Genomic DNA, 20,778 nt, shown 5'->3' on the forward strand with positions numbered 1-20,778 from the left:
ACTGAGAAGTAGAAAGTTATTATTTTCATTCTTCCTTGTTATTTTTCTATGGAAAATGGTACCAATAATGGGTATGTCAAAACAAGGTAATAAATCCGTGACAAAAGATTACGTCCTTGCAACTTCAGTGCACTATTCATGTTTTATATGACACCAAATCAATGTAACTGCATCCTCACCCACAAGTCTTCTGTTGAGATCATGAACTGTCTCCAGCTGGAGTGACTGGTTTTCTCCTTTTCTCACAGGGGATGTCAGCTTTGTGTGGCACCAGTAATGGCTGCCAAGATTCAAGTCAAGGGGCTACAGAGAAACAGGCAAGTGTGATGAGATACAAAAACACTGAAATGTTTTTTGTATTAAATTATTTTGCGCAACTCCCAAATTTGAAAAAGTTGAGACTATATGGAAATCACAAGTAAGAACAATTCTTAAATGTATCTGGGCCTTTATTTCTTTACACATGGTATGAACCTGAGATATTTCATGTTATGTTAAGTTAACTATATTTGTCATTTTTGCATTTTAGGCCTTTATCACTTTCCCAAAAAGTTGGTTCAAGGGTAATTTAATGCTAGTAAGGAGTTTAAGGGGGGCAAAAAGTAACTTCCACAGGTAATTTAAACAGGTATTGACCATTTAGGACAAAAGCAGCACTCCCAACAGCCTGCAGTGCTGGCCAGTCCCTAATAGAGAATTGCTATAAACTTATGGAACAAAAACATGTAATGGACCTCGTTACCAGTTCACACCTTGAGATGCGTTTTCAAGAAGAACGAGATGTAATAACAACTGAAACTCTCATTGTTTGTGAGAAAAATGACACCATTTCAAATTGGTAATAGCTCTACTGTCCCAACTCTGTTTTTGGAACGTGTTCACAGGGGGGAAGGCATACATGGATGTATAACCAAAGCAGAAACTCTCATTTCATGAAAAGTAAAGTCACTCATGGTCACACCACTGATGTAAATACATCTGTGATTACCAGTCAGTTTAACTGCATGAACTTTACCATATAATTTAACCTTTGAAACATTAGAGCTGTCATTGATTTGAAACTATGGGCGATATATATAAATGTCATGGCTCTACATTTAATGTAATAACCTTAAACGATGATGACAGCTTTCACTAGGAAAAAGGATACAAGAAGTTTGATGAACCACTAAAAGGGTCAGCCAGTAAAAGTCAGTAACTGGGTGATCTAGAATGATCCATGGGTGTTATTAAGAAGAGGGGCAGTGATCACCGTTGTAGAGTAACTGTAGACAACGGTACTGGCCGGATCCACCTCATAACTGGTGTGAAAAAAGCAGCTGTTTGTCTCTGCATGTTCAAGCCTCAAGATTTAACTTTGATACAAACCATGACAAGAATATTTGAGCACATTCTTTATCCAGATGTGGGCAAGATCCATTTGTCGGGCTCAAATTAGGTCAGGTTGGTGAATGTGGACAGAACTGCCACTGTGCCGTGTGACACCATGAATGCACGTGAATATGCCAAAACAATGACAAACATGATCTCGAGTCACCAATCATGGGAAACTTGGCAGAGGAGGAACATTCCGGCATGAAAACAAGTCAAAACACAAAGTTACACAATAGTTTCTAAGTAAACTGAAACTTGAGACTATGGTCTGGCCAACATCTCAACAGAGACATCGCCAATACCCACAGTGAAGACTTGAAATGTACAAATGATTGTATTTAATGATAAATGTAGTCCGTCTTATAATATTAAAGGTGATGGGCACAAATGTATTCGTATCTGCTGTAATACTGTATATTTCATATTATTTTAGGGCATCTTTAAATACTTTTGTCGCATTAATCAAGTCTGACACTGAACGAAATGTTTCCATGACTTCAGAGGGTCTCGGTACAACTCAGCTCCAAACAAAATTAAGAAAACAATCTCCACATAAACGACTATGGGCCTGGTAGTTTGTGGATGGGAGTCCACAATCTGGGCTGCACGACAAAATGTGCCAGATAACTTCTCTTTACCTCAATTTTTGTGAACTTAACACAGTTAACACAAAATTACTTTTTTTTAAATGAAGGTTTTTATTAGTACGGGGGGGGGGGGGATCAAAACTTAAATGGCCCTGTGTGGAAAAAGCCCCCCCAACACCCTGGTCAACCTAGGGGAGGGGGGGCATGACATCTGCTGTCTACCAAAAAAATCCTCTGAATGGCTTAAGAAAAACAAAATGAAGACTTTGGAGTGGCCTAGTCCAAGTCTCAACCTGAATCTGATTGAGATGCTGTGGCAGGACCTTAAAGGCGGTTCATGCCCGAAAACCCTCGGTGGCAGAATTACTACAATTCTGCAAAGATGAGTGGGCCAAAATCCCCCCACAGCGCTGTAAAAGACTCATTGCATGTTATAGCAAACGCTTGATTGCAGTTGTTGCTGCTAAGGGTGGCCCAACCAGTTATTAGGTTTAGGGGGCAATCACTTCTCCACACAGGGCCATGTAGGTTTGGATTTTTTTCCCCTTTACTAGTAAAAACCTTCATTTAAAAACTGAATTTTGTTATATTTGTGTAATATTTAAATGTATTTAATGATCTGAAACATTTAAGTGTGACAAACATGCAAAAAAAAAAAAGTGGGCAAACCCTTTTTCACACAAATGTATGCTCTGATTACCCAGCAGATGCACTTAGACCCAAAACGTCATCACAACATTTCTTGTACATTTAATTATAATTTGTTGAGCGGTTCTGTGTCTGTCCCAGGAAAAGGAGCATCCCCGTGTCCTCATTCCCGAGTTGTGCCGGCTCTTCTACCAGCTGGGATGGGTGACGGGGACTGGCGGTGGGATCAGTCTCAGACGAGGGTTTGTACATGGATTTAATTCCCACGGAATAATGTGAAGCATAGGAACCAGTTTTTTGCCACTGCTTTGTCTATTTTTCTTGTTTTTTTTATTCCTCACACTCTAGCTTATCAGTGATTGTATCTTCAACATTTCTTCACGAGAAGGGGGTTTTCCCACAGCTCAGTTGACTAATTTACAAATCTCTGATACTAGCATTGGCAAATATTTACCATACATATTTTACTTTTTTTGTGGTAGCTTTGGAGTGTTTGTGTACTAATCAAAGGTCAGTTTTGTTCAAACCTTGAATCTAGGGTTTAAATCTAAGACACAAGGCTGCAGTTCTGCAGCAACAAAACACATTTGTTTTGCACAAACATCTCTGAAGGGAGTTGTTTTTCACGGCAGCTATTAAGAAAGTGCCGCCCATTATCAAATCTCTGGTTGAATGGTGGATTGGCAGGCATTTATTAACATCCACAAGGGATCTTAGCCAAATGAGCTCGATAAGATTCACTGAGTGCTGCTCCACGAACATTGTTATTTCAGTCAGACAGACAAAAACACAGACTTTGAAATGATTAAAGGAATAATTTTCTTTCATCTTGTAAAATGGTTATGTTGAATATTTACATAGAAAAATTCCAGCCCCTCTGCAGTACATGAGCTTCGCAGGAACTGCGTTTACATTCCGACTAAAAAGTGCATCACATTTGACAAACTCACGATGTCCTCATTGTATTTTCTGATAATAAACAATATACATCACGAGGTAACGCAAACAAGGCGTCTGCAGGCAAAAGTTGAATTGATCAAGCAGCTGAATCCATATGAAAATGAAGTTATTAGAGGCTCTCCAGAAAGTTAGAGTTTTGTTTCTGTGAACACAGAGCTGATTTATTCGTCTTTCATGCCCGTTTTCCCCACCACCACAGTTGCTTTGTATGCACTTTGACATGACTCAGCCTCAGGAGGCCCCGCCAATACCATCCACTCAAAATCAATAAGATCACCACAACATTTTCGTGTGGAAATTTTATTTTTTGTTTTGCTTGATGAATAAGAAGTTGACTGCTTTATTCTTTGCATTCTACTGAGGAAGTGTGAGGTTCTAAAGGAGATTATTGCAAAAATTGGAAGTGATTAACTGAGTCTGCTTAACACTGCCGTTACGAATTAATTTGCATTTCATTGTGGTGTTATTTCAGCAGGTCGTGTTTCTAAGGCCATGGAATATGAATTTATATCTAACAAAGACAGTACACCGGGAACTATCATTTGTCGAATGTGACGGTTATACTTGCATCATTGCTGACTAGAGCTACAATACAAGAATTGGACTTGAAATGAAAGACTTTAGTCATTTTCTTTTTCTACTTGCATTTTATAATAGGCAAAATATTTTTCATAAGCCAAAGATGAACTCAGCTTAGAGCAGTGCAGTTGTCTCTTGTGTCAAACTATCATACTCCATAATCAAATCACGAAGTCTCTTTAATATTAATATATTCCTCACTTTTTGTGTGAAACTCGCAGGGACCAGATTTACATTGCACCCTCAGGTGTCCAGAAAGAGAGAATACAGGTGAGCAACTTTTTACCACAAGTTGAATCTTTTTCAGCAGTGATCGTGACTCATACGTCACCCATCTGATTGTTTTCCTCAGCAAGACGATATGTTTGTGTGTGACGTGGAGGAGAGGGACATCAGCCGTCCACCTGAGTGGAAGGGGTTGAAGAAGAGCCAGTGTACACCGCTGTTCATGAATGCCTACACTATGAGAGGTGAGTTCCTGGAACCCATCCCAGAATACTCCCACTGACCTCAGTGTCCCAAGTGTTACACATCATCCATGACGATACATGTTCTGACTTTCTCACATCTCACTTTTGTCGGCATTGAAGGACGATCCATGTTCCACTAATTCTAACTTTACGCTTTTTGATTATTTTTTTTAATTCTGTTATATGACATCATTGTCACTGGTGTTAAAAAAAAATGTACTAAATATTTCTTGAAGTTCAATTTTATTTATATAGCGTCTATTACAACAGGCGCTGTGCAGAGACCCAGAACATGAAATCTGAGCTATTATTACCTCTTTTATGTATGTATTACTTTATTAGTAAAGTGTGTATTCTGTTGTCATTCTGTCGTAGGTTGGGTATCATTTCATTTATTTATATCAATACCAGTAACATAAATTTGCTACCAACTCCCGAACAATGCTTTTTTATATATATATATATATATATATATATATATATATATATATATATATATATATATATATATATATATATATATATATAAATATAAATAACAGTGCATTGAAAAATGTCAGAATACAGAACGTTACGTTAAATATTATTAATAGAAAACTTGGATATATTATTGAAGCTGTTTCCGAGGGTAAATAAGAGATTTTGGTGTGACTTGGTCCATTAGGCATCAATCGATTTCTGCTCTCATACACTAGTTTTAATTTTGCAATGCAAGGAAACTGCAGAATGAGTAAGAGAGTGGACAGCCGTCAAAGATTTCCCCTGGTGGTGACGGTTTGTATTACATTAAGGGCTATCCAGGACACTGTCCTGGCATAGAAGAGCAGTATTTTGTCCCGTCTTACTATTAAACTAGAATAAATGGCTTTTTTCAGATTTAAATACAGATTTCAGCTGAATTTGAGTGGCTTGGTGAGGAGAAGAGAGGTGGAAATGGAGGAGCATGTGAAAGTTGTCGGTCCAGTGAATGGGGAATTTATATTTCTAAAATGCCCCAGCAGCCACATTAATAAAGGTAGAATGAAAGGATTTGCTCACCACAGAATCCAAATATTTATAACAGTTACATTTGAATTACAGATTTTTTAAATATTTGTTTTCTGTTAGTTCAACTTATATCAAGTTAAATTCAATCCAGAAAGGAAGAAAATTCCAGACTACAATCCATGTTTTACCACCACGATCAAAACAAAGGAATACATACAACTCTATTGTGTGTTTCACTCACAATATTTACAGACTGACTTCCCAAAGAACCAGTCAGCTCACAACCAAGCAGATGTACGCAGTTAAAACCACAAAGCAGACGACAGTTTACTGGAACAACAACTCCATCCTGAGCAAACCGTGACCGAAGGAGAAATACTGTTTGTTCAAAACAACTGGCGTCGCAGACCCAAAAACATGCCAGCGGGACATTATAATAACAAAGTCTTCCACACGTACTCCTTCCACTGTAAACTTCACTGGAGCCTATTAGCAGTGTTCGTTTGAAACTGCTGCTGCCTTTTCACAACAGGATATGATGACTGGAGCGACTGTGGCGCTGCACTCCCGTTAAACAGTCGATTGAGGGTGGTGTGACTTACATACTTATGTACAGAAACGACTGAAACTGAGCTTTTATTTTGAATACTTAAACCAAACAGTGGCAAGGAAAACCGCAAGGAAAAGAGACAGAGAGAAAAGAGAAAACAGACAGAGAATGAAGAACAGAGAAAGTAGAGACACAGACACAATAGATTAGGTTTCCATTCTTTTTTCGTTGGTGTTCAGTGTCCCCCACCCCCCCACATCCAGATCACAATGAATATTGGTTGTCCATCCCAAGAATTGCTTTTATTTATTTTTGAATTTAATTGAGTATCCTTTTTTAATGGAATACTAACTTGCAATCAATTGTTTGGTTTAGAGAGAAGCAAACAAAAAAAACTTGTTTAATAAAAGGCAAGATAATTAAATGTCAGTATTTAATGAAGTACATCCCCCCAAAATGACAGCATTTCTATCAGTCACTCATCCCTTTTGTCTTTGAACGCCAGGTCAAACTTTGTATGCTCCTCTGGTAATTGAGACTGTGAAATTATAATCCATCAACTATAGAGTATTAATGTATCTATTTTTGAGGGGATACGGATACGGGTTGATGGTGTTTTTCTGCATGCTTCCTCATTGTTGTAGCTGTCACTTAAAAGGAAAATAAAAGTACCGGCAAACAACCCTAAAACACCCAAATCTGCTGTTCCTTTGCTAAAATGCAGGCGCACAGGCAGTTATACACACCCACTCCAAGGCTGCTGTCATGGCAACACTGCTGTATTCTGGCAAAGAGTTCAGGATTACACATCAGGAGATGATCAAGGGGATTCGTAGGGGAACCTCAAGCACTAACTATCGGTATGTAATCGCTCATCGTTAGAGGAGTCCAGAGAAAGATTGAATCTCTTCAGTTGTTTTACAGGAAGTACGTTCCAGAGAGCCGTACTTAAGTGTAACACAATAACAGAGAATTTCTCTGTTAGTACTAGTTAACTGAATGACAGGTTTCCCATCAAGCAGAAGGGGAGGTTTTGTTCCGGCACAAGTTAAGACAGCGTCACATCTGACGGGAGAAATTTCCAGCATTGCCAGTTTTGCACGCTCCAACTTTTCTCAGGGTCTGACACGTTCGGCTTTTTCACCAACACTGGGAAAAGCAGAAGCGTGGTGTTTCAGTCCAACGGGATTCAGTGTGCCGTTTTATCTTTCTTAATTCACCATTGTGCTCAAATGTGCCCAGTCTTGCCCTGCCCTTTGCACTAAGCCCAATGCAAGTCCCAGCTGATTGATGTTACCGTACAGTTGCTCTGTACACATGCTTGTCCTTTTCTCCAAACCTTTTTTTTGCGTTTGTTTTGTTTTGCTGGCTTCATTTCGCACAACAACCCTTTAGATCTCTGTTAACTCAGACAGTTAAAACAAGCTGTCCTTACATTTGAGAGGGTGATATGAAATAGCTTGAAGCACCGAGCCAGATTCACATTAGCTCTATTACTTCCACTGTGTCTGATTCAACTGCCAAACTATTATGCGGCGAGCCCTGTCCATCTGTATAACTGGTGATACACGAATGGCAAAAAGGTAACTCGGTGTCATGTTTATGTTGCACCTCGCAAAAACAGGTACGACGACATGTTGACGGTGCCCATTATTGAAAACACACCTGAGGAAAAGGACTTGAAAGACCGGATGGCTCGAGCGATGGAAGAATATCCAGATTCATGTGCGGTTCTCGTCCGCCGACACGGAGTCTACGTTTGGGGAGAGTCGTGGGAAAAAGCAAAAACCATGTGAGCATTTCCATCTCATCAATATTAACACCGTGCACACATTTGGCAAAGATAACACATTGACATTTATTGTGTTTTACTTCTCCCCCCTCGTTATTCTGCTGCATGTTGTAGGTGTGAATGCTACGACTACTTGTTCGACATTGCCGTCCAGATGAAGCAGTGTGGACTGGACCCCTCAGCCCTGCCACTGGAAGAAAAGGGAATAGTCTGACATGTGCTGGAGCTTTTTGCAGAGAGGCATTTTTTCCCCCACAGAACATGAGGTTGAGTTCAATCAAGAGAGCAGATTGTAATCATTTGCCTTTCATGGCAATCTGCTTCCAAATAGATGCAATTTGATGTTAAGGGCACGTCCAGGGTCGAAGATCAAACCCCTGGAAGTACCTGGAGGGTAAACTGTTAAGAGCCACTGCCAAAATCAGGTCCAAATGTGAGTGTTAGAGCCACGCTGCACCAGGATGAAGGCTTCGGCGTACGTCAGGGAGGACACTGAAGAGATCTCCCTGGATCTGTCATACGTTTAACTGTCTTTTTCAAAATAAACAAAACATTTAATATCATCAGTGACTCTTAAGATTCTTTTGTTTTTCTTTTTTGATTTACTGGTTTAAATAGTAAACACATTACTTTCAAGGAAACCACATTTTCAACAGACTGAAAAACAGCAGAAACTCGAGTGCCTGTGGTCATTTTGACATTTTTCACTGAAAATAACCCAATGCTGCAAAAAAGAGACCCTGCTGCGTTCATGGACATCTTTTAATTCCCACAGCCCCATCCTAACAGCAGGCGGGCACGTTTGGTGCTAAACTTGCGCAGTGCCTGTAGATTCTCACACAGCATGCGTTCTGTAGTGTGCAAGTCTAATTTTTTATGAAAGCCAAAGCTGCTTTTTTTTTTTTTTTTAATAAAACGACCTCCCTCCTCTGCTACAAGTCCAGTCCTTTCACAGCTGCCTGCTCAAAACAGAGCTCTGTCAGATGTGCCGCAGGCTAATTTAACATTTGTAAGAAACTAGAAATATTCTGCAAAATAACTTATCTCCTTTAATTATTAAGAGATTTTGTTAAACTCGTCCCTGAAGGGAACCGAACGTGCGCCCAGAACATGGAAAAACACACTGTGAAGCAGACAAGAGTCCAAACATAAATGTAAATATATACACACACACACATACACAAGTTGAAATATTCAGCAGTTAATATCTGAGCATAATCACAAAGTCCCATTTCAAGAGCATCAGGATTCTCGTACCAAACATTAGTGATATACTGCACGTCACAATATGACTCCATTTTGCATTGATATTAATATTTATCACCTGTCAGACATTTACAATAGAAGCTGAAGATGGAGTCATACAATATGAGAGCTCAGGGGGGCACTATGACACATCTGTCACACTGTGGGCTGGGACTGGCGTACCAAAGACACCTTTTGTCACAGATACCTCATGACAGTTGAGTTACTGCACTGATACTGTCATATTGTTAGAAAAAAACAAGCAGGGGAAGCGAAGTCGGTGTGTTTTCTCTGACCAGGATATTACTTGGGCTTGTATCATGTTGCACAAACGGTGGCATATTGCATTATCTTGGGATTGTTGGTTTAATTGAAAAGAAAAACATAATAGCCTGATGCAGTGCAGGAAAAGGCTGTAAAATAAAGACGTAGGTAAGAGCCCAATCTAATACCCAGCATGTTAGATCAGACGGTGATGTGTTCTGTAGCAGGGCTCAGTGTGCAGGGTTAATGCTGTCAGAGGGAGTGCTGGTGACATGACACAATCTTACACTAAACCTCTTTAAGTTGTTGCGTCTTAACCAGTTTTGTTGTATAAAGCTTCATCAGACCATCTGAAGCTCAACATCAAAAAGACCAAAAGACTGGTGGTGGACTGGTGGAGGAACAGTAGCTCACCTGAGCCCGTTTATATCCAGGAGGTGGAGAGGGTGGGGTCATATGAAAGCTGAAAAAACTGGTGAAGAGGGCTGGTTGGTCTGCATCAGAACAATCTGGAAACTGGCTGAGAAGAGGATGAAGAACAAAATCCAGGTCATCCTGAAAAGCCCCTTTCACCCTGTTGAGCCGCATTTTGTAATAACGGGGCATTTTGTAATAAACGTCCAAAATGTAATAACTTTGTCATTTCATTTGGTAATAAAGCCGCATTTTGTAATACATTTTGCCGCATTATGTAATAGGTTATTACATTTTGAGAAGATTATTACAAAATGCACTTGTAACTTTTTTTATTCTCTAGATGTAATAACATGGTGCATTATGTAATAACAATTCTAAAGCATAGTTTATTTGTTTGTTATTGGCCTGTATAATTCCAAACTTCAAATAGGCAACTAAAGTTATATTTGGAGTATTATACATACATTTATTGGGCTACAAAGCTCTGAGGGAAATTGCATAAAAAACAACAAAAGTCACTCTTGTATAAATTCATTGTTAAACCAACAACAATAATACATAATGCACCATGTTATTACATTTACTAGAAAATAAAAAAGTTGCAAGTGCATTTTATAATAATCTTCTCAAAATGCAATAACAAAATTTATTAGAAAATGGGGCAGTTTATTACAAAATGCAGCTTTATTACAAAATGAAATGAAAAGGTACATTTACAAAATGCGGCAACACCCCCTCTGCATGCCCACCTGTGGCAGCTGGGCGGCAAACTCAGCTCCAGACGACTCTCACCCCGGAGGGAGACGGAGGGATTCAGATGCTCACTTCACTTATGCCCATTGCCATCAGACTGTTTTGTTTTTTTTCTAATTAGAAAAAGAGACTGTTTAACAGCATCTGCTGTAAGTTCTGAATATCCCCCGTGGGCATCGATAAAGGTTTATTATGTTCTGTTCTGTTCTAAACTGCACCATCACTGGTGTCTAAAGGCGGTATAGTCAAGTCACCAAACTTTAAGTCCAAGTCGTTAAAGAAAAATCTGTCGAGCCAAATCCAAATGACACAGCTATTGTGCAAAGACATAAAACTCTTGTTTTAAAAACACATTTTAAGCATCTCTAAGCGTATATGTTCTTACATGACAGTTAAGAAGATTCTTTTTTTTATTTATTCAAAGCAACTTACAGGGAAATCAGTAAAATTGACTTCCAAGTGGACAGTTTGAAAGGCCAACTGCACCACTGACAAAGGCCTATCTCTGCTAACTTTCTGAAGTTAGCCCCATTTTCCATCATCAATAGGTTGCAGCTTCATCGCTGCATGGCAGCATCAGGCTAGCAGCCTGTGAAAGAACACAACAAAAGTTACTTTTAATCACTGGTCAGCGACACACTCACAACCCAAAGAGGGTTTTCTGCACCACTCTGCCGCGGCTAACCTGAACAAAAAACATTGCTGCACATATAACTCAAGACGAATTCTTCCCAAAAATAAAAACACTTGAACCCCAACAGACACAAGATCTCTATTTGCTCTACCTGTGGTACAGATAGAGATACAGGAAGTAAACAAACTGCTCAACATGGCAAACTACGGTGCTCATTTTCAACAACCTCCTTCAGCTCTTATTCAAGCGTTCACACGTTATAAATGCTTGAGTGGACTCGGGCCTATTTCTGATTACATTTGACTATCAACCAGTTTAGCAACTTTCATTCCTACCTAACGTAAGTCTTCCGGTGATCCTTTCAACTGAACTGTCACAATTGTAGCTGCAAGGGTGTGTCCGCCTAGCTGACTGGTTGTAATGGGGGAGCCTGAGACTCTGGCCGACAGCAAAGAGCCTTCTGAACAAGAACAGGGAGTTATACTGTATCTGAACTGATGCCTTCATGGAAGTGCTAAAGCATGCAATTCCTTGAATGACCACTAGGCGCTGGTTTAAAACCCAAACCAACATTCAGCTTTAGAAGAGGAATAAAAGCAGTTATGGTCTTCATAGCTACATTTAATATCCATAACTGTACAAGGGTTACATTTATATGTACCTCATCAGGTAAAATTACATGAAGCCCAAAATGTAAACATATTTAGAGGCATAAATCATGTTTGAGTGACAACTACATTGTAAAATAATGCTGTCAACACTTGAACTCCTCAACTGAACTGTGGTTTAAGAGCTAAGAGAGCATAATCACATTTAAAATATGACTTGTCCTGTTAATTGGAGCAACAGATGGCTGCGATCACCCTGGATATGGTGGAAGAGGTTGCTCTCCCACTGCTGCCAGCAGCAGCCAGCCTCACCCCTGCAGGGCCGCTAGCAGGCCGTAGCTGGGTTTCTACATTACTACCGAGCTGTACAAATGTAACTATGTTCTGACAGTTTACTAGTTTATGCTTTAATTTGCTTTGCTTAAATTTCTATGCCGTTCTCTAAAGTTAGAAATATAATGCTTGAGTGTTGAATAAAGGGCTTGAAAACTTTCTAAATTAACATTTCACTTAATTCGAAAGCCTTCATTGATCACAGATTTCTTTGGTCCTCTGCATAATCTACCAGTCTGTTTTTATGCTATCCCACCTCAACAAAGACAAAGTAAGAGACGGCAGCACCAATATGCTACGAAGTTGCCATTTTTATTACGACCGGCTAGAATATTCCAACTTACATGTGATAAATGACACACTGATTACCGAATCAGAGTGATCTTAGTCAACATAATTGTAATGCTAGTTTGCCTTCTAGTACATGGTATCCCATGTTTTTATTAAATTACTGCAGTAAAAAGCCTAAGCAAACATTAGCCAAGTACATCCAGTTAAAAAATCCAGTTTGATCATTGCTTTTTATTTATGTATTATGTAATCTGTAATTTCAGCATGTCAACCCTCCACAGACAAAACCATAGCAATGATACATTCAGACAAAACTGCAAATGCTTCATTGTTGACTATCTTTCAAAGGCAGTTTGTGCCATGGTGAGTTCACATGAACGCTGTCTCAGTCATATTGAAGACCTGTGAGCATCTGCCTTCACTGAGCTTTGTTCTTCTCTGCTTTGCATGCCTTTGCTTTTGCCAATGCAGCGGAGGGAAATTTGCATTAAAACAACAACTGTCGCTGTAGAGCTTAACCTGTAGAAAAGCTTCAATTGTCTCAGGAGCAAGCCTGAATCTGCTCTCAATGTGGATCTCTCTCACAATGGAAAATACCTTTTACGAGTAAGCGTTGCTGTGGGGAAGACACAGAAGAGCTGCCGTCACTTTCTTCATTACCATGAACATGTGTCTTGAAGCTCGTATTCATTTGCAGGAATTTTAACCACCTGATCAGTATGTAGTTCCTCATCATCCAGTATCTTGATGTTAGGCCCCGTTTACACGGAGCAAAAACGGTGGGGTTTTCATGCGTTTTGGCCGTTCGTTTACACGAAAACGGAGCTCAAAGTCACCAAAAACGATCATTTCTGAAAACTCCGGCCAAAGTGGAGATTTTCAAAAACTCAGTTTTCACGTTTGCGTCTAAACAGAGAAAACGGAGATTTAGGCTTCAGAACGTCACATTATGCAACAGAAACGTCACCAGCGTCATGTGTGCGACCTGTGTTTAGTTTGGCCACCGTCAATATTTTCTTGTATTTTACCTGTTTTATATTCTAAAGTCACACTTAAAAGTAACTCCACTTCTCTGTCACTCCAAACGAAAGACTCTCGTTCCGTCTTGGAAGTAAAGCCTGAATTATGGTCCCGCGTTAAATCGACGCAGAGCCTACGGCGTAGGGTACGCGGCGATGCGCGCCGTATGGTGTGCGTCGCTGCGTACCCTACGCCGTAGGCTCTGCGTTGGTGTAACGCGGAACCACAAATCAGCCTTAACTGGAAGTTACACGTGTCATTTGTTGATGTTTTTTCCAGGATTCTGATTGGCTGGCATGACGTTAACAGCGTAATTATGCAGATTCGTGTAAACGAAGAGATTTTGAAAACGATCTCGTGTAAACGATGGAATTTTTCAAAACGCACAGGGGGAAATATCCGTTTTTGTAAATACCCGGCTATGTGTAAACGGGGCCTTAGGCTTACAATGGCTCCATAGGCAAAGCAAGGTTAGGCAAGTTTATCTGTACAGCACATTACGGCAAGAGGGCAATTCAAGGTGCTTTATAGTGAAAAAATTAAAAGTAAAGAGGGAAAGAAAAAGATTATGGGTTACAGTGCAGTGGCATGATAAAAAAAAGGTAGAAGCTAGAGTTACAGTGTAGTACTGAAATTAACATGGTTTAAATCTAAATTCAGAATGGTTGAAATAATTCAGCCAAAGGCAGTTGTAAACATATGAGTTTTTAACCTTGATTTAAAGGAACTGAGGGTTTCAGCATTCCTGCACTTTTCTGGAAGTTTGTTCCAGATCTGTGAAGCATCAAAGCTGAATGCTGCTTCTCCATGTTTGGTTCTGGTTCTGGTTCTGGGGACACAGACCTGAACCAGAACACCTGAGAGGTCTGGAAGGTTGATATGGAAACAACAAATCTCTGATGTATTTTGGTCCTAAACCATTTAGTGATTTATGAACGAACAGCAGTATTTTTAAAGTCTATTCTCTGAGACACAGAGAGCCAGTGTAAAGATCTGAGAACTGGAGTGATGTGCTCCACTTTCTAAGTTATAGCGAGAACTCAGACAGCAGCATTCTGCATTAGGCGAAGCTGTTATATTGACTTTTTAGGCAGATCTGTGAAGACACTGTTGCAGTAATCAATTCTACTGAAGATAAACACATGGATACGTTTTTCAAGACCCTGCTAAGACATTAGTCCTTTGATCCTGGAAATGTTCTTCAGGTGATCGAAGGCAGACTTTATAGAAAAAAACGTGTGACTGAAGGTTCAGGTCTGAGTCCATGAATCCACCCATGATTATTTTATTTTTATAGCAACATTCAACAACAGGATGATTCACAGTGCTTTAGAAACATATTCAAACATACATAAAAAGCATGATTTAAAGATATATATATATATATATATATATATATATATATATATATATATATATATATATATATATAATATTAAAAAAAAGGAAGATGTCAAAGCGGTTGGTCAGAGTTTAGAAGGTGTTTTCTAGGATCCAGGGGGTGGGTGGGTAATGTCTGGGGTTATGATTTTATTTTCATTTATTTATTTATTTATTTTTGCTCTTAATTTATGTGTTAATTTTGCATTGTTATACTTAATAATATGGGCATTACTTTTTTTTGTTTTTTTTTTGTTTTGTATTTGTTTTTTTTTTGTTATTACATTTATCTATTCATTTTTTGTTGTCATGTATTGGTGTTTTTTTTGCACCATGTTGTTTTTTCAGAAAAAGGAAAAAAAAGAAATAAAAATTTGATCACAAAAAAAAACAACAGGATGATTCACAGTGCTTTACAAACATATTAAAACATACATAAAAAGCATGATTTAAAGTAATATATATATATATATATATATATATATATATATATATATATATATATATATATATATATATATATATATATATAAATATATATATATATAATATATAATATATATATTATATATAATAATTATATATAAAAAAAAGGAAGATGTCAAAGCGGTTGGTCAGAGTTTAGAAGGTGTTTAACTGTTGAAACACAGCTTTTTCAATAACCTTAATGATGAATGGAAGATTTGAAATAGGCCTGTAATTTTGCTTCAGCAACTTGTCCAGATTGATCTTTTTCTCCTGTGGTTTGATGACTCCTGTCTGTAAGGTCTGGGGACAGCACCTGACAAAAGGGATGAGTTTACTATCTGAATCAGATCAGATGCCATGACGGGTAACATTTTCTTGTGGGTAAAATATTGAGACAACGGGAGGATGAATTTACTGATCCATGATATTATCCAGGTTTTTGTAATTGATTAGGTAAAATTGTGTCATTTTGTCCAACTTTGTTTTAATTGGAGACATCGCTGTTGCTGGACTTGATATTGATGCACTAACTGCTTTTCCAATGTTCTGAAGTTTCTCAGCAAAGAAGTAATTGCAGGCCTTTGTAGAGTGGAATTCAGATGCTACGTACGCAGGAGGGTTTGTTAACCGGTCCATGGTAGCAAACGAGGCACGGCTGTTGTCGTGGAAAAAACATAATATGAAATCATCAAACTAACTCCCGTTGAATATTAGCAAAAGAAAGACCTTTATTTTTACTTGCAAGGACAGCAGTCCATACACACACTCTGGTATCCGTCTGCAGTGCTCGTTCTACAGCACGTTGCCTTTCTGTTTTATAACTGTCTGGGGAGGAGAGGACCTGCTCCCTATATAACCCCCATAGTATACAGTAAACCAAAACCAGACACCACTGCTTCTTTACAACATCCTCAGTACAGTTGCTGACTTGTATTACTTGTGACCTGGTTTACAACTTTTGACCCTGTTTATGGCCCTGGGCCTGCAAAAGAAACAACTAAGCTCCCCTGAGTCAGCATTTTCCAAAGGGAAGACACAAAATCCCATGTCATGAAGAAAGAGATGGAGAGACAGACAATTGACCCTTTGTCAGCCTTCTGATTGGTCCCTGACTGACCAATCATAAAAAATCATTCTCCGTTGCTACATCCGGTTGGACAAAACAGCTGTCTTTCTCGTTCACATCAATGGAAAAAGCTTAGTTTTTACTTGCCTTGTATCGAAATTTAAATCACTGTAATTATTTTTAAACTTTGTATTAGTAAAAGGAACACTTTGGAGCACACTGCACACAGTGTAGTGAGGGTGCAGCGTAGTTTTATCCCCAAACTGGCACCTTTTTTCACTTCTTACTAGTGGGGCATTTAGTCTTAACATAGTCTAAACTATTAAATAAGATTCCATGAAGTAAATTATGGGGTTTCCCAAGGATCAATTTTAGGCACATTACTTTTTAATTTATACATGTTGCCACTTGGGGATGTCATCAGGAGACATGGCGTTGATTTCCACTGCTATGCTGATGATACACAACTTTACACTGCTGTGTCTCCGGATGACATAGAACCAATATGTGTGTTGTGTGGGTATTAACGTGAGGTTGTGTGTGAAAATGACCAGATGTGTGTTTCTAACCATGAGTGTGTGAGTTTTTATATGTTAAATGTTGATTTTATTATGTAAAGCACTTTGCGTTACTCGTGTATGAAAAGTGCTATATAAATAAAGTATGATTTTACTTTAAACATTCCCTATTGGAGGGATCTAACACCAAGTTCTAACTTGAAATTCAAGTTTTAACTTCGCTTCTTTCAAAATACCGGTTCATTTGACTAACACCAGTTTGTTGATGAGGTAGCTCCCAGTGGTAGGAGTGGGCACCGATTCTGAAAAGGTAGAGCAACATTACAGAGGATCAGTTTCACCAAACTAAATAGAAAATAAAAGAGCCGAACAAAGAAATGTGCACTTTTGACGATGCAAAAACTTGTGAAACTGTTAGTTAATCAAATAGTTTATGTTATTGGAAAGAAACGAAGAGAGATAAAATAGTGTTTAAGAAGAAGACAGACCCCAAAACCATTTCTGGCAGCATTCAGCTTGAGGCCTCTAACAGAACCCTCCCGCTGAACAACCTCCAGGATCTAAATCAGTCTTTCTTTAAGACTGGCCAATCCCCTCAGATGGCTCAACCATCTGTAACAGAAGCTCTAAAAGCAGCCGGTGCTGCAGCTCAGTCTCTGAGTCTCATCCTGCCAGAGCACTGCAGCTTTTGACACTGTAAAACCATGGGATCCAGCTATTGTCATGTGCCATGTTTATGTGCAAAATCATAATTAAAAATGATCAGACTGGATCTTTGTGTGATGGAAATGTATCATTTGCACTGTTTCTTCATTAGTTCTTGTCAGTAATTTTAATTCAGACCAGTATTGTGTCTGTGCAGTTGGGTTTAGCTGTTTTACACAGCTGAAAACATTGTTATGGTAAATTGCATGTTATTTTGTCTAAAAGCACCCCAGCTCTGTTTTAGTAAAACTTTGTAGTAGTGACTACCAGGTAAATTCACCCTCAGACAACAACATATAGCCTTTATAACAGTGTCATTGTTCATTTAAAGGAGCTGTATGTAAGAGCAATAATAAAACGAATCATAAAATGACCCCGATATGTCAACAGACATTTAAAAATCATGTTCATTTCAAATACTTATGTCACTGACAACAGCACTCAAGCCAGGATATTCCAGTTTAAAAAGAGGAGTTGCAGCCGTCAACTGATGTTTATGTTGTCATTTTTTGTTTTGGCCTGAAGCTCCACCCTCCACCTATCTCCCAATCACCAAGTCAGTATTGTTTCTGAAGCTCCACCCTCCACCTATCTCCCAATCACCAAGTCAGTATTGTTTCTGAAGCTCCACCCTCCACCTATCTCCCAATCACCAAGTCAGTATTGTTTCGGCATCCGGGTTGCCAGCTCGGCTCTAATTATCGCAGCAGCCGCTACAAACGTGTTGGATGAAAAAATGTCTAGCTTTCCAAAAACTACATTATTACTTCGCAAAAGATCTTTCATAAAGCATTAAATACAGAATATAAACTAACTGTGTAGGACTCGTCGCTTGCCATGGCAGCCTACGTTCCTGCTGCATTCTGCAGCCTACCTGGCAACCTCTAGTCGGGGGGAGGAGGGGGAGGGTACACGCCGCTCAACAGTATTTTGAAAGTGACTGCAGTACCAGTTTTGGCCATTTCTTACAGACGGCTCCTTTAAAACATGAAAGTTGCCATTAATGGACCAGCAACTGTCCAGGGTGTGCCTGTGCCTTTCACCCAAAGATAACTGGAATAGCTTCCTCCAGATCCATGTGACCAAGAATAGGAATAAGGGGGTACAAATAGTACATAAATATATATATATATAGAGAGAGATTTTTTTAAAAAGTGAAAAAAAAAAAAAAAAAAAAATAACGTCCTCTTAACGCCGACAATTTTTTTAACGCGCGATTGACGCGCAGGGTAAAAAAAAAAGAAAAGCGCATTATATAAGTTCTGGCGCTTGACGGCACCCGTAGTTTGAGGAAAAGTATGGTGAACTGAAAGATGGAGAATGAAAAGGGACTTTTGGACGGCTAGTTCACAGGATGCCAGATGGTTCGCTGGACAAGACTAAAGTTATTTGCATGTACTGTCGATTTGAAATGAATTACCATCGAAGTACGTCGAGTCTTAAATACCAGAGAGCGCGTGCTGCGCTGCTCCACCAGCGGTGTTTCTAGCATTCTGCAAACCCTAGGAAAAAATAAAAAGAATCATAAATGCATGGCTACTCAAAATCAATTCAGTAGCCCTTTAATATTGCCCCGTATTGATTAATTTAGCGTTTTGCTGTCCCTTTTTACTTTATTACTAAAATGGCAAATCCAGGCTTTTCAAAAACAGAAACTTGGGTCATTCATAAACCTCAGTCCTACAGGCTGTACTTCTCAGCACTAAGTGATGTCAACTTCTGCATTTTGTCACCTAATTAAGCTATATATATATATATATATATATATATATATATATATATGAGCAGCAGCTTTTTAATTAGAAAGGTGACGTGTCAAATCTCCCAGATTGAATAATTGGCAACATTGCCAGAGATGGTGTCTGGTACCATGCACCTACTGAGAAAGCAGACCATATTGTTCCAAAATGGGGGAGCCAACGGCCAAATGCAGTTCAGGGTTATCCTTCTCTATTTTCAGGAATCTCTTCAAGACTCATCTCCTGAAAGAAAACCTTCTGAAACTGCCAGCACCGTAATGCACATGTTCTGCACCTACTCAATTCTTAGCCCTCGATTTCCTGTTTCACCCATAAATTGAGAATGAATCACTCAACTGAAATGATTGTCATTAATGATACTTATTAAGTGTCACTTCAGGCAACCGTTACTAACTCTGGTATCATGAAAATCAAAAATGACACCAAACCCCATTTTTCAAAGTGTTCAGGTATAATATTTCTAAATGGGAGGCGACATTATGAAAGTAATTATTATGTAAAGTAAATCTGTTCAGCAGATTCTCTCTGAATTTAAGTAGTTATATGTTTAAGTATGAATTTTAGGCTCCAGTAAAGGTTATCTGTGGATATTTGAGCTTCTGTAAGTGTGCAACAACCATGTTTATCACATGCACTGTCACAGGAACGAACATCCAGAGGAGGAGAATAATCCAAGATGCCTCATTAAAAGGCAGGGAAAGGAAGAATGTACGGTTGGATCAAACACGCACCTTTAAAAAATTTAGCAAACACATGTCATTAGCAAATGAATGATGACATTTGAAAATAAGTTGGTCCTTATTTTTTGTCCAGACTTGTGGCTTTCATTCCCAGATAGTGCCCGCTTTCCTTTTGGCCTGACGTGAAACGAGCTCTGAGACACCTTTCATTTTAGCTTTCTTTGCATGTTTGTGTGCCACTTTGAACTCCCACAAAAAAACCTTGTTTGATCTATAGGTTTTGATGAGAAATCCTTGAATGTTATGTTGCCAGCGTAGCTCAGAAATCACATTGGCGTTTTTGATCCTCTCCTCATTCTCGATTGTAGCCATTAGCAGTCTTTCATGGATCACATTATCAGGTTCTGTGCAGAGCATATCATTATGAGCCCTGCAGAAAATGTGATTTTCAACAGCTTTTTCAATCAGTTGAGGGATGTCTAGCAGCTCAAGTGCCGTAGTGGCGCCTCTTAACCCATAAATTACGTTCAACTTGTATTAACTTGTTTGGCACCCATGTCTCAGGAGAGGAGGGACACTCATTGCTGCGCCATATTTTTTACGATATCGATTTAAGTGTAAATGTGTTTATGATTTTTAGCTTCAGTAAAAGCATTGTGACTGGCCAAATGGTGATATGAATTAACATT

General features: G+C 38.9%; 1 protein-coding gene across 1 annotated transcript; it reads left to right on the top strand.

Moving 5' to 3' along the window:
* Positions 1 to 251: 251 nt before the first annotated feature.
* On the top strand, positions 252 to 8,517 carry apip (APAF1 interacting protein). Its single transcript, XM_061738979.1, has 7 exons — positions 252 to 317; positions 2,751 to 2,851; positions 4,370 to 4,418; positions 4,501 to 4,618; positions 6,880 to 7,015; positions 7,780 to 7,947; positions 8,062 to 8,517. Exons 1-7 carry the CDS (start codon positions 252 to 254, stop codon positions 8,159 to 8,161), a joined length of 738 nt encoding a protein of 245 aa, XP_061594963.1. The 3' UTR covers positions 8,162 to 8,517.
* The last annotated feature ends 12,261 nt before the right edge of the window (positions 8,518 to 20,778 follow it).

This window comes from Cololabis saira, chromosome 2 (genome assembly GCF_033807715.1).
Source record: "Cololabis saira isolate AMF1-May2022 chromosome 2, fColSai1.1, whole genome shotgun sequence".
In the NCBI taxonomy this organism is placed as follows: domain Eukaryota; kingdom Metazoa; phylum Chordata; class Actinopteri; order Beloniformes; family Belonidae; genus Cololabis; species Cololabis saira.